The sequence below is a fragment of the Trematomus bernacchii genome, unplaced genomic scaffold (assembly GCF_902827165.1).
Source record: "Trematomus bernacchii unplaced genomic scaffold, fTreBer1.1, whole genome shotgun sequence".
Taxonomy (NCBI): domain Eukaryota; kingdom Metazoa; phylum Chordata; class Actinopteri; order Perciformes; family Nototheniidae; genus Trematomus; species Trematomus bernacchii.
Window position 1 is genome coordinate 2,018,544 of NW_022987851.1, and position 13,464 is coordinate 2,032,007.

The 13,464-nt window shown below is 42.6% G+C and overlaps 1 protein-coding gene across 1 annotated transcript; it reads right to left on the bottom strand.

Moving 5' to 3' along the window:
- Positions 1-133: 133 nt before the first annotated feature.
- ppm1da (protein phosphatase, Mg2+/Mn2+ dependent, 1Da) lies at positions 134-13,152 on the bottom strand. The gene is made up of 6 exons (XM_034113353.1): positions 12,513-13,152; positions 11,355-11,583; positions 6,540-6,664; positions 5,970-6,148; positions 2,814-3,038; positions 134-2,310 (listed from the first exon to the last, which is right to left on the bottom strand). The coding sequence occupies exons 1-6, from the start codon at positions 13,036-13,038 to the stop codon at positions 1,957-1,959; spliced, it is 1,638 nt and encodes a 545-aa protein (XP_033969244.1). The 5' UTR covers positions 13,039-13,152; the 3' UTR covers positions 134-1,956.
- Positions 13,153-13,464: the final 312 nt, after the last annotated feature.

Here is a 13,464-nt window from a genome sequence, read left to right on the forward strand (position 1 = left end):
CCAGTGTTTTCAGCACAGACTTTATCATAATTAATTGTTTCATTCATTTTTAGCATTGTCTATATAGTATGAAAAAAACGTGGAATTCAGAGTCCTTACTGAAGCGGTATGGGTTCCAATCTGACAAGAAGGACACACTTCACTTGTTTTTTATTTAAATAGGTTAATTTCCATAGTGTTTTTCACATTTACACTGTACACATGCACTTTAGGCTGTAAGCACAACCATCTGAATCAGGGATGTCATTATTCTACATGGTAAATCAGTAAACTTAGATTCATTAGAAATAAAATAAAAACATAGAAAATTCATACAAGGATGAAAAGTAACAGACTGTATATGCAGAGGAAACGTCATCATTCCTTATGCAACATGTTTCAACCAATCCATAGTGCTACAAATTCCTGGAAGAAATTGCACTAAGCTAAATCAAAAAACATTATCATGTAAGTCTTATTTCTGTCATAGTCATTTTTCTCTCACAGTGAATATTTCTCATCTGAGTCTTTTTATTCTTTAAGAAAACCATTAGAATCAAACAAGGGCACTGCCGGTGTCTGCAAACTCACATTAATGAGAATTCCTTTCTAACAAGTTAAGAATGTTCGATTATTTTACATCAAATATACTACATTTGCAGTGTTATAATATTAGATCCTTGTCCATTCCGAATTCCATCCATTTTAGAGATAGAAAAAAAAACACTCTTCTCAAGGAAATCAAGTCACAATAATAGTGCAAGAATATTCTATTAGAAAGTCCATGCATTGTGTATTTACTCAAAAATGAGCCTTGTGCATACGTCAGTAACCATACAACTGAAGCTGCTACATGGGAGAGGGACAATGGCTTGAATGCTAAAGAAACCTCAGTCAGCCTCTTTCAAAACATCATGTGACAAAGTGATCTGTAGGGACAAATACGCTTACAATTGAGCATTTCTTACTATTGGGGCATACATCCATCCATATTGCTGCGTCAATAGAATTCTGCCAGCACAAATTAATAATGAATTATGATTGTAAACATCTGGTTGTGTTGGTCCCTCAGTAGCAAAGGAAATCTTTGTTATAGAGACACCAGGATGAGAAAGCAATTAACCAGAAACACCAACTTCTGTATAGGCATTCTTGGAAACATAGAAAATCTCTATTTGATGTATGAACGGTTGGAGCTGGCTCAGGGGATGTGATGACATTAAAAAAAACAAATTGCAATAATTCATAACAAATTCATTATTATGATTAAGTGTGGATCAATCCATTAAGATGCATTGTGCAATCAATAACCTAAAACAACCCTCACAAGGCAAGATGAGTCAAATACATACACTCAAAGAAGAAAAAATGCGACTAACATACATATACATACATATATGTATAGATCAATATACAGCATGTAGTAGCTTACTGGTTTGTGACTGTAGAAGCACCTTCCGTTTATATTCAAGATTCATCTCCAGTGATTACATAAAATAATGAGAAGTACATACAGAACATACATAATTATGTTTTAACACAGGGTGTGCACACAATGGCATTTGGACAGAGTGTCAAGGAGTTGGAAGATGAGGTTTAGCTTTTATATCATCCAACGATAAAAGAACATATAAAAAATATATATTTGCTTTAAATGAAAAGCTTGACTTAGGCAACACTCAACTATAACATGCAATATATTCACACCAGCATCATTTCATACTTTTTTTCTTCTCTTCCAGGAAGGAGTTTTTTATAAAAATACACCAAATGTCTTGTGAAAATGCGCTCACATTAAGCTTTTAAATAGGTATTGTACTGGGGCTGAACAAGTCTTACCACAACCTCTATAGCAAGGCTTGGTTTGCACTTTGAGAAACATTAGAAACAGAAATGCCACTGAGACAAGGTTATCAGTGAGAGGCAGCAGGTTTATGTGTATTTCTGCGGTGTGTTTTAGCACACACACACTGTAGTCTAGTTATGCTGCTGGAGAATTGGTGAGACATTACTGGACTCTTTCTGTTTTTTCTCTGCGTTGTGCTGCACCAGCGGCAGCCTTTTGGCAGTCCTGCGCCGGGCATTCTTAGTCGACGGGCTTGATGATGATGATCCTTGAAGAAATCTTTTTCTGTTGAGGGTCCTGCCGCCAACTGTCCTGTCAATGGGACTGGGAACCTCAGAACTACTTTTTGGACACAGTGGATTGAGGGTGCTTGGGCCCGACACATTCATGAGATACAGGCTGTTGCTTCCTGAGAGTCCGTCCTGTCGCTCCAAAGTAGGGAGGAGCTCACACATGGCAGAGGGAGTGTCTTCCTCTAGAGGTCGCTGCAGGGTAAAAATAACAGTAATGATCACCTACATAGCTCATAAATGTGGATAATTCACCTTCTAACTTTTGATTAATCACAATCCCCGACAAAAAAATTGCAGTGACTTGCTACTGCATTGAGCTGACTGAGGTGTATTATTACCCGAGACCCTTTGTACACTTAGTCATGATACAAAAGTGTTTAAAACTCGTAATTACATTTTGACAGCGTTTCAGTGATTTATCTTTCCAATAAAGTGGTGCAAGAATGAGTCCTAAAACCGTGAATAATCATTGATTCCGGTTCCCTTGGTTGGTTTGATAAAAATAATATAAGGCCTGTGGTTTAAACAAGCTTAAAATATTTTTACTTTTTGCTCAAAAAATGTAAACGATCCTTGTTCCACTCTATAATGTCTCAATATCACACACTGTGGTATGAAAACGTTTCGGGTTCTTTGTCATCAATGTTTTAATTCTGGATAATTTATTTATCACAAAAATGTAAAACCCTGCTTACCTGAAGGAGAGGAGTGCCAGCGCGGGACATGGAGGTGGGAGGACACTGGGATACCTTGGCCAGGTCAAGCAGCACCTCCTCATGGTGCAGCGTGTCTTGGGAGCTCCCGGGCTCCTGCAGGGTGATCACGATTGCGCTGGTGTTGTCAGCACGCAGCATGCGTTGACGCCATCGCAGCAGAGCATGGCTGACCAGCTGCCGGGCACTGGATACACCACACGGTGCCTGCCGCATGGAAAATGTTGTTACATATACAGTCTGCTATGAGATAAACATTACTCAAATATCATTAAATGGCCTTCTGATTATGTTCTCTTTCCATTGGCTACAACATTTTAGGAAGTTAGTCAAGGAAGCCATCCATCAATGATGTTGCAAAATTATATCAGATTAAGAGCATCCTACTCTTTACACAAACAAGTCCTATTCACTATTTTTCGCCAGGACCGGACAGTTAACTCTGAGAAAAGTAAAGGAGGTGGTGTGTGCGTCATGATTAATAATAACTGGTGCACAGATGTGAGGATTATTTCTTCGGACTGTTCCGCTCATTTAGAGCACCTCATGATCACATGCCGGGCTTTTCACCTGCCGAGAGAATTTACATCTGTTGTGATTACAGCAGTGTATATTCCGCCGCTAGCCGACAACAACACGGCACTCGATCAGCTGTTTGGGATTATCGACAAGACCGAGACTTCACGGCCAGAGGCGGCGTTCGTTGTGGCCGGGGATTTTAACACTGCTAACATGAAGAGGGTCCTGCCGAAGTACTACCAACACATCAGCTGCCAGACGCGCGGGGGAAACATACTGGACCATGTTTATTTCCCTTTTCGACATGGATATAAGGCTCTCCCTCGCCCTCCCTTCGGCAAATCAGACCACATCTCACTGCTGCTGCTGCCTGCTTACAAGCAGAAACTTAAACGGGACAGACCGGTAATAACTGTCGCTGACAGTACAGCGATGGAGTGAGGAGTCAGATTCAGCTCTGCAGGATTGCTTTGCATCTACGGAGTGGAGTGTGTTTGAGGACAACAACATTAACACACACACGGACACGGTCATCTGCTACATTGGGAAATGCATCGATGACATGGTACCGAAGGTTTCTTTACGAACATTCCCGAATCAAAAGCCCTGGAGAAACGGCGAGGTACGTACCAAGCTGAAAGCGCGCATTATCGCGCACAGAGCAGGCGATTTGGAGGAGTACAGGAAATCTAGGTATGAACTCCGGAGAGCTATCAGCAGTGCAAAGAGACATACAAAGACAAGGTGGAATCTGACTTCAAAGGCTGTAACACCCGGAACATGTGGGCGGGACTAAGAACAATGACAGACTACAAAGGAGCAGCGGGGGGTACGCATATCTCCCAGATGAGCTGAACTGTTTTTTTGCTCGCTTCGAGAGCAGCCAGGCGGGGGGTGCAGAGAAGGATCAGGAGCCCTGCCCTTTTGTTTTAAACAGGGCAGATGTGTGTAAATCATTTAAAAGGGTTAACCCACACAAGGCTCCTGGACCTGATGGCATCCCTGGCCGTGTTCTCAGGGTGTGTGCAGTTCAGCTGGCAGAGGTGTTCAGACATCTTCAACAGGTCCCTGCTGCAGTCTGTAGTCCCCACATGTTTTAAACACTCCACCATTGTTCCTGTCCCCAAAAAGACAAAAATCTCCAGCCTCAACGACTACCGCCCAGTAGCACTCACCTCCATCTTAATGAAGTGCTTTGAGCGGTTTGTCAAAACCTTCATCACCTCCTCCCTCCCTGACTCTCTGGACCCCCTGCAGTTTGCCTACAGAGCAAACAGGTCCACAGACGACGCCATAGCCCTCACCATCCACACTGCCCTCTCACACCTGGACCAGAGGAACACATATGTGAGAATGCTGTTCATTGACTACAGTTCAGCCTTCAATACCATTGTGCCCTCCAAGCTGGTCATCAAGCTCAGAGACCTCGGGCTCAACAGCGCCCTCTGTGACTGGATCCTGAACTTCCTGACGGGCAGACCCCAGGCAGTGCGGGTGGGAAACATCACATCCTCCACCCTGATCCTCAACACCGGAGCCCCTCAAGGCTGCGTGCTCAGCCCTCTCCTCTACTCCCTGTTCACTCACGACTGCATGGCCACACACAGCTCCAACACCATTGTGAAGTTTGCTGACGACACAACCGTCATCGGCCAGATCACAGACGATGACGAGACGGCGTACAGAGAGGAGGTCGAAAACCTGACATCTTGGTGCCAGGATAACAACCTCCATCTCAACGTCAGCAAAACCAAGGAGCTGATTGTGGATTACAGGAAGCAGCAGAGAGAGGGACACGCCCCCATCGCCATCAATGGGACTACGGTAGAGAGAGTCAGCAGCTTCAGGTTCCTCGGTGTCCACATCACTGAGGACCTGACATGGACTCTTCACACCACCACCATCACCAAAAAAGCTCGACAGCGGCTCTTCTTCCTCCGCAGGCTGAGGAGGTTCAACATGGACTCCAGGATACTCTGCAACTTCTACAGGTGCACCATAGAGAGTATCCTGACTGGCTGCATCACGGCCTGGTACGGCAGCTGCACCGACCTCAATCGTAAGGCTTTACAGAGGGTGGTGAAAACTGCACAGAACATCACCAGGACGGAGCTGCCATCCATGGAGGACCTTTACTCCCAGCAGCTCAGGAAGAAATCCCTCCGGATTATAAAAGACCCCCATCACCCCAGCCAAAAACTGTTCTGTCTGCTGCCGTCTGGCAGGCGGTACCGCAGCATCAGGACTAAAACCACCAGACTCAGGGACAGTTTCATCCCACAGGCAATAAGACTGCTAAACACCTGAACTTTGAAACAACATCCATAATATTCACCTGGCTGCTACTTAGAAATTATTTATCTATTTACCTAATATATCATATTCCAATAACTTGCATATAGACTCTTATTGCACTATTTCACTTTTGTAAACAATTTTTTTTTTTGTATTTACTATTTACTTGCACTATATTATGCTGTTTATCTGTGTTTTGTGTTGCACTGTTGGAGAAGCCTGTGACCTAAGATTTTCATCGGCATAACTACACTGTAGCTATGTTCGTATGACTAAATAAAGAACCTTGAACCTTGAACCTTGCTATTGTAGCTCTCCACTCACCGTTGCCTCGTTGTTCTGACACATGGAGATGGCGTCTTGAGGTGGCACCATGTTCCACAGACCGTCGCTGCCCAGGATGATGTAGCGGTGTTTTTTGGGGTCAAGGATCACCACACTAGTGTCCGGCTCTGGTGAAACCACAAATTCCCCGCTATAGAAGTCATAGCTCCACAGATCACCTGTTACAGAAAAGGAAACTTAGCTTCTTATTGAAAAAGAGCAAGTGTCGGTGTCAAATTGTAGAGCATTTCAACAACTGTATGATGGAAAGCTTTAACACATTTTGCAAGAATGCAAATAAATGAGAAATCATTAATAAATAGCATTTTTTTTCTCTGGCACAAGTTATCAGTGTCCAATTTCCTCATTGAATTCTTCCTTTTAAATACATTAAAGATCAACTGTTATTGTCCATTGGGGGTTCAAAACCTCTGGCTCTCTAGCTCATTATTATAAACACGACTTAACTAAACTGTGGCTCTTTTTTATTAATAATTTGTAACTTTTCTATAACATGACCCAAAACATGCATTCATTCAGGCCACCGAAACAGGCTTGTTATTTTCCTACCTAAAGCACGGGCTACTGCCAAGAATGGGATATTGTCGATGACGGTGCTCCTACGCACTGGGCCGTTGTGGCTCAGCCTCGGCCTTTTCCAGACTACCCGGTTCACTCCAGATTTCTTGATAACACTGAAAGCAGATGGAGGAAGGCGGGAGAAGAAGAGGTAAGCTGCCACATTTGCGGTATTCAAACATTTCAGAAAGCATCTTTAGACATTATTGCAAAGCTGCAATTACATGGATTAGACTAAGCTAACATCAAATAAGGCACACAGAGATAAATATAATGAATTATAATGTATATAAATATGTCCACTTCTACGTTCAGATTTTCTTACTTCCTACCGAGCAAGTCAAATAAAATAAAAGCTCAACCCTGATAGCCAAGGCTGGATATTTTGCATTAAATGTAAGCAAAACATTTTTGTTGTAAAGCCATCCAGGGACCTATCATACAAAAACATCTTATGAGTAGACATGCCACAGACAGTATAAAGGACCTTATTTCTTGAGACAGATAACATGATTTGATCTGCTATTGTGCAAAAAATAAGCTTTCTCTCGCCTCTTTGTTGTGGATTGGACAGGGCTGGTGGGGGTTGTGAGAATAAACAAACTGTTACTCGACAAGCGTGTGTCTGGTCAAAGAAATATAGTTACATTTACTCAGAATTTCAACCATATGCTATGTTGTGTATTAACTTTACAGCCAATTAGCAACAAGATTTTAAGAATGTTATTGTTTTGTGTTCTGTGAAATATGCTTGAAAATAAGTTTATGAATGCAGGAAGTACACTACATAAGAGACACTATACCATTACAACAGACGTTTGTGTGCGTGTGTATTTGTGTGTATCAGGACTTTGGTAAGAAGAATTGGAGGGATGAAACCCTCTTTGGTCACACCAGGGTTTCCGCTAGGATTTTTTCTTGCCGGTCAAATGTCCGGACAGAATTTATTTTACCGGACAAATTTGAAACTTACCGGTCATGTTTCAATAATAATAATATGAATTGTGTAGCAGAGTTTCCGTTAGCAGGTAATTACCGGACTATGACCGGATATGCTGATGTTTAAAACTCAGTTAAAGGTGGGGTAGGTAAGTTTGAGAAACCGGCTCGAGATACACTTTTTGTTATATTACATGGAATGCTCTTAACATCCCGATAGCAATGAATATCTTAAGTGCTTTGACAAAAAATCCATTAAAAAATGTCATCTGTGGAAGCCGTAGTACTGTAAAAAGCACGACCAATCATTTTACCCGGCCCGGCTAAATTAACTGGATGGCCTACCTGCCTGTCAGCCTTCCATCTGTGCACATACTTATCTCGTGCCCTCATTGGTCATGTGTGCGTTCGTGTGTGTTGGAGGAGGGGCTCTGTAAGGACGTGGCAGATTTTTTCCGGCTGTGTATTTTCAAATTTTAGTGCACTCGAGCTGGTTTCTCCAAAATTACCTACCCCACCTTTAATGGGGCTCATTTTTATATTGCTTCAGTTTATAATCGTAACAGATCGAAATATTCAGATTCATTTTTCAATAAATGATTCCACAAACAACAAACAACATAATTATTACATTCAAACAAACTACTTGTAGTAGATGAAGTACATTATTCAAAAGTTTACATTAACTTTGAATAATAACACGGGAGAAACGGACCCTCTCTTTTCCCCTCTCTCTCCTGGCAGCCCGTCAGTTTCTCATGCAGCTCGCTAAACAGTGGGCGGGGCTTCAGGTGATAATAGAGTGGCAAAGTCCCTCCCCTTCCGGTGGACCTCCATGGGACCTTATTTCGGAAAAATTATGTATTGAAGTCAATGGAGAGAGAAAGATTATCTTTCGATCCCGTTTGAATTGTGCCACGAATTACACATATGATGTTTGTCAATTTAAAAGATAATTTTCAAGTCAAAAAAAAAAAAATGTGTCGTAAAACTGTGAAGTAACACATTTGTTTGTGTGAAACGCTCAATGAACTACATCTCTGGTCAACAACACACGTCACCAAGATGGCCGTCACTACTGTCTTGTCAACAAAACGATTGACTACCCTCACTATCACCACAATGAAACACGTCCTGAAGAATGTCATGCAAAGCTGCCTGCCTGCCTTCCTTTGATTCTCTCTGAACTGCCTGGTCGTTTTAATGTTTAATGTCAACCATTTGTGCAGATAGCATGAAGTAGAGAAGATCGTCGATGCTAGCGTTAGCGTTAGCATTTCTCCCCCGGGCTTAAATTGTGTATTATAGAATGATCACACCGGTGACAGTACTCTTCAAAGGGTTCACGAAATATGACTACTACTCTTACTGTTTAACATTTTGGGTTACTTAATGTTACTTCATGTTAAGGCTAATAAAAATGACAAGGCTGTAATGCTAACTAACGTGCTAGCTACTAGCTAGCTTGATCCAGACACTCCTGGTCCTTTCATCAGACGGGAAGTGAAAGAACGAGCAAGACCCATTGCTGGTATGATAACAACCTGGTACTAAGCACACAGGCATCTTGTTAAAGTTATCTTATCTTAGCCAGCGCCATATAGATAGATGATATCTATATGGCGCTGATCTTAGCTATCTCTTAGTGGAGGAAAACAATTGTGACATCACTTCCGCGACTCTGGGATTTGTAGTCTTTCTAGTTACGTATTTTTCATAGTCTTATATTTCAACAGTTTTACGACAAACTGTGACTTTTTTGACATGGAAATTATTTTTTAAGATTGACAAACATCATATGTGTAATTCATGGCACAATTCAAACGGGATCGAAAGATACGTTTTCTCTCTCCATTGACTTCAATACATTATTTTTTCCGAAATAAGGTCCCATGGGGCGGAAGTAGATGGGCGTGACTTCGCCACTCTATGCAGAGCTGCGTGCCTCAGAGCAGCTGATCTGATCTCTCTCTCGCGTCCGGTTATACTTCACTCACTCGCGTTTATGTCCATATCGATCAGATCCAGCTCTCCTGATCAAACTATTAAGAGTGAATATCGGCCGATAATGACCGTCGGCCGATCGATCGGAGCATCCCTAATTATTACCGGACATTTTTAATTTACCGGTTTTTAATAAATGTTACCAGCTAAAAACCGGTAATTACCGGCTAACGGAAACCCTGGGTCACACATGCAGAGCACACAGCAGACACAGGGAAATGTGTCCTCTGCATTTAACCCATCCTAGTACCAGGAGTCAAGGGTTGCGTTCGAATACTCCAAAAAAACAGCTCCTAAGTTCTAACCCTATCGTCTATTCCTTGACCTCGGAGTGAAACGTCATGGGGTTAAGGAATAGTGGATAGGAGAATTCAAAAGGATTTAGGAGAAGAGACTGCGGCACTTTAGAGAATCCGACTGCACTTTCACTATCCGACGTGTTTATGATGCGCCAGCAGAGGTCATAAATGTGCGCCTGCTGCTGTGGGGAAACTATGGAAACTACAGTTTTCTATACAGCGGACTACAACATGGATGTTTAATAAGAACGAGGGACTACTGTAAACTCATCTAGAGACTCTGCACCGTGCTCTGATGCTGTTGTTTTATGCTTTATGAACGGGGACAACAGAGAAACATATTCTTCATGACCAAAGTTGAAATTGAAATAAAAAAGGAAAGTGAAACTTATGCTCGTCATCCTCTCCCTCCGGTCAACATTAATACAAATGATCCCAATACATATGATTGTATGAAAAGATCTTAAAATCAATACAAATGTATTTATTATAAACGTTAGTCCTTAACATCTATCACTGTGTATATCACCATTCAAACATCTTTTAAAAGTTGAACAAACCCCACACAGCTCAGTAAAGACTGTGAAATGTTGACTTTATTTGATCATTTCAGTAAAAACTAACGTTCATATTTCTCTTTTTGATTATAATACTGATGAACGTTCAAAACAAAGCACTTTGGCAACTTACCACATACGTTTTAAAATGCTTAATAAGCACCGTAACTTTCATGATATCATTTCTCGTTCATAATCGGTTGTTTCCGTGAACGGCCGACTGTTGTGTGACGGCAAATGCTGCGGCTGCAAGGCATTGTGGGGCAGCATTTTCTCCTCTCCTTTCGGTTAGGGAGGTCCAGTGGTTCCTAAGCTAAAGGAGGTTATAAAGGAAGTTTGAAACCTCCTTTCCTTTCATTTAGAGAATTCGAACGGCACTTATCATGGCTGCCACTGAGGGACTTCCGGGTCATTTCACTCCGTTAGGAAGGTTCCTAAGCTAAATGGACTATTCGAATGCAACCTAGTACTAGGAGCAGTGGGCAGCTATTGTACAGCACCCGGGGAGCAATGGGAGTGGGGGGGGGGGGTGTCCGGTGCCTTGCTCAAGGGCACCACAGCAGGGCAGGAGGTGAACTAGGACCTCTCCAAGTAGCAGTCCACAGTCCATATTTAGGTCTGGTCGGGGACTTGAACCGGCGACCCTACAGCTCCCAGCCATAAGATTGCAAATAGATACACATCAAAATCCTGAGTGTCATCACACATTGTAGAAAAAGGTATGTGTGTGTGTGTGTGTGTTGGACATGTTGCACGACCATCCATAACAGCATAAGTGCTGTTATATGTGCAGGGCTTTGCCTTTATTGGAGCTCTAAAATGATTATAGGAGCTTTTGCACGCATAATTATTTGACTGTAGTGCTTCTAACATAAGTTTGTGCAGCACAAATTGTGCATAGATTCGTTTTGAAACCCAAAAAGCAGCAATTCAAGTACATACAGAGCAGGCACTGCGCTAGTTTTAAAATAATGAAGAGACAGGATGTTTTGTAGGTTAAGTCTTACCTTCCTCCCAGACCTTCAATACGCTCCCTCTCTCTGGGTAGTTCAGGTTTGTGGTCTTGTGTGACTTCCACAGCTCTGATGAATGGGACTGAGGGGTCATCCTGGACCCCTAAAACCACTGCTGAATCCCCAACATGGGCCACATACATGCGGTTCCCTCGGATGACCACGACGCTGGCTGTGGTGCCCGATGTGCTGGGAAGGCCTGTGAGCGTCTTTGGCCATTCAGCTGAGAAGATTAAATGTAGAACATTGTTGTTAATTTTGACCTTTACTGCAAATAAACGGCTCACTTCTTATTTCCCTGGGTTACACTGAACCACAAATAACAGCACAGCATTTTTTGTATTTATCTATTGCTAATCTCTATCATTGATTGTTTGATTAATTGGCCTGATGACAACATTGAAGTATGTCGTGGAGCAAGTCTTTCCGATGTAATCAGTGTTACTGACATGCGCTTTGGAGACACTGTGCGTACACACCTTATTTGACCAGCTGTTGAACAGCTGACATGCCCAGGCATATCCAGGGTGACAGCCTGTGTCTCTATGTTATAGCACACACTGGCTAATTCACGATTCAATAAGTTATTTAATGGGTAATAACGAAACATTTAACCGTAACAAAATATAGCTATAACAGCACACGTTTTTTCAATCCTAAAAAACAATAGAATATTGCTTGACTACTTTACCTAACTTGTGAACAGACTTCTGAATTCGTACATGGGGCAGGTTTTGTCTTTGAACCCGGTGGCCACTGCTAACTTTGATAGCTGTTGTGCTTTTGGTTGCTCAACTCAGTGCCGTATACGGCGCTGGCTCAACTGTTAAACCAATTAATAATGTATATTTAAAAAGCAAAATAAACTAAGGCTAAACGTAGTTGCAATTGGTCTAGGTCAGCCTATTTTTATATATATTTTTTAAGACAATCAAAGACTTGACTGAGCCCATTGAGTCTCCTTGTTCGGCTTTCGTAGGGGCAAGCTCTACGAAGAAGTAGCCATAAAACTTTCTGATGTGCTAACGTTAGGCCTGTTGTGAGGTTTGTGATGTTCATGCTACTCAAACAGAGGGAGAGGAACATAACAATGGACGGTATTGAAAGTTGATAACGTTATTTGACTACATAGTACAGTGTTATTACACTTACGTAGTTTTTTCCACATAGCATGGTGACAAGCTACGAATCCTTTGCGTATTGCAGAGCAGACCTCCTGGTCACAGTCGGACCAGAAGCCCCGCTGTCTCTTCAGGGACTCCCAAAGATAGTCCCGTGCAAACTGCGCTGCCTCGCGGCCCCCATGCCCATCGAACACCGCGAAGAACGCAACGGAGCGGCGGGACGGACCAGAGGGGCTCTGCTCAGCCCGCGGCGGGTTTTGACCTCCCGGTAAAGATGTTTCCAATAACACACATTGGTCTGTCGTATGCACAGTTTCACACGTTGCATCTGAAACCGGTGGGGGGGTGTCTGGTTCATCAGTCCGGTGCTGATGCGTGTCCTTAGCCGGAGAACTGACCATAAAGTCTCCCCCATTGATGTCTTCTGCCTCTCCCGGGCTCTGTTCGTCTTCTCCCGGCTTGGGCTCTACTATGACCTCGGTCACATCTTCCATGTATTTCCTGCCTCCTTGGTCGGTAAAAACACTCACTCGCATCAATAACCCGTTTTCCATCTTTAGATAAGTCGGTTTCCAATTTCCCGGTACTGTTTACATGTAAAATACTAAGAGAGTGTAGTTTATTGCAGCTATGCGTCCTGCCTTTGTTTATATCCGAGAGTAGTAGGCATGCTCATAGGCTCATACGCGTTGACGTCACAATCTCTCTTCTTCTAGCACGTGGACGTGGCAGGGCCGATGCAGCTGTTGCCCTCTAGAGGTTGGCCCCACTGGGTCTATTTAGTTCTAAAGGATTGTAATCTCACAGATATTAACACAATTATAGCTCCAGGCATATTTGTTATTAACCTGGATAGTACGTGTAGTAACAAACACACCAGACGTGCTTTCAACTGAGTTAACCTCTCATAAGCATAACTATGTTTCTTATCTATAATGTGTCATTTAAAATACATTTTGTTTCATTTTATCCCTTAAAAG

Bases quoted from the DNA above. Each gene is read 5' to 3' on its own strand.
- ppm1da (XM_034113353.1), bottom strand. From the start codon at position 13,038: ATGGAAAACGGGTTATTGATGCGAGTGAGTGTTTTTACCGACCAAGGA. The intron at 11,584-12,512 runs GTAAGTGTAATA...TAATCTTCTCAG, and splicing joins TGCTATGTGGAAAAAACTAC to CTGAATGGCCAAAGACGCTC. The intron at 6,149-6,539 runs GTAGGAAAATAA...TTTCTGTAACAG, and splicing joins GGCAGTAGCCCGTGCTTTAG to GTGATCTGTGGAGCTATGAC.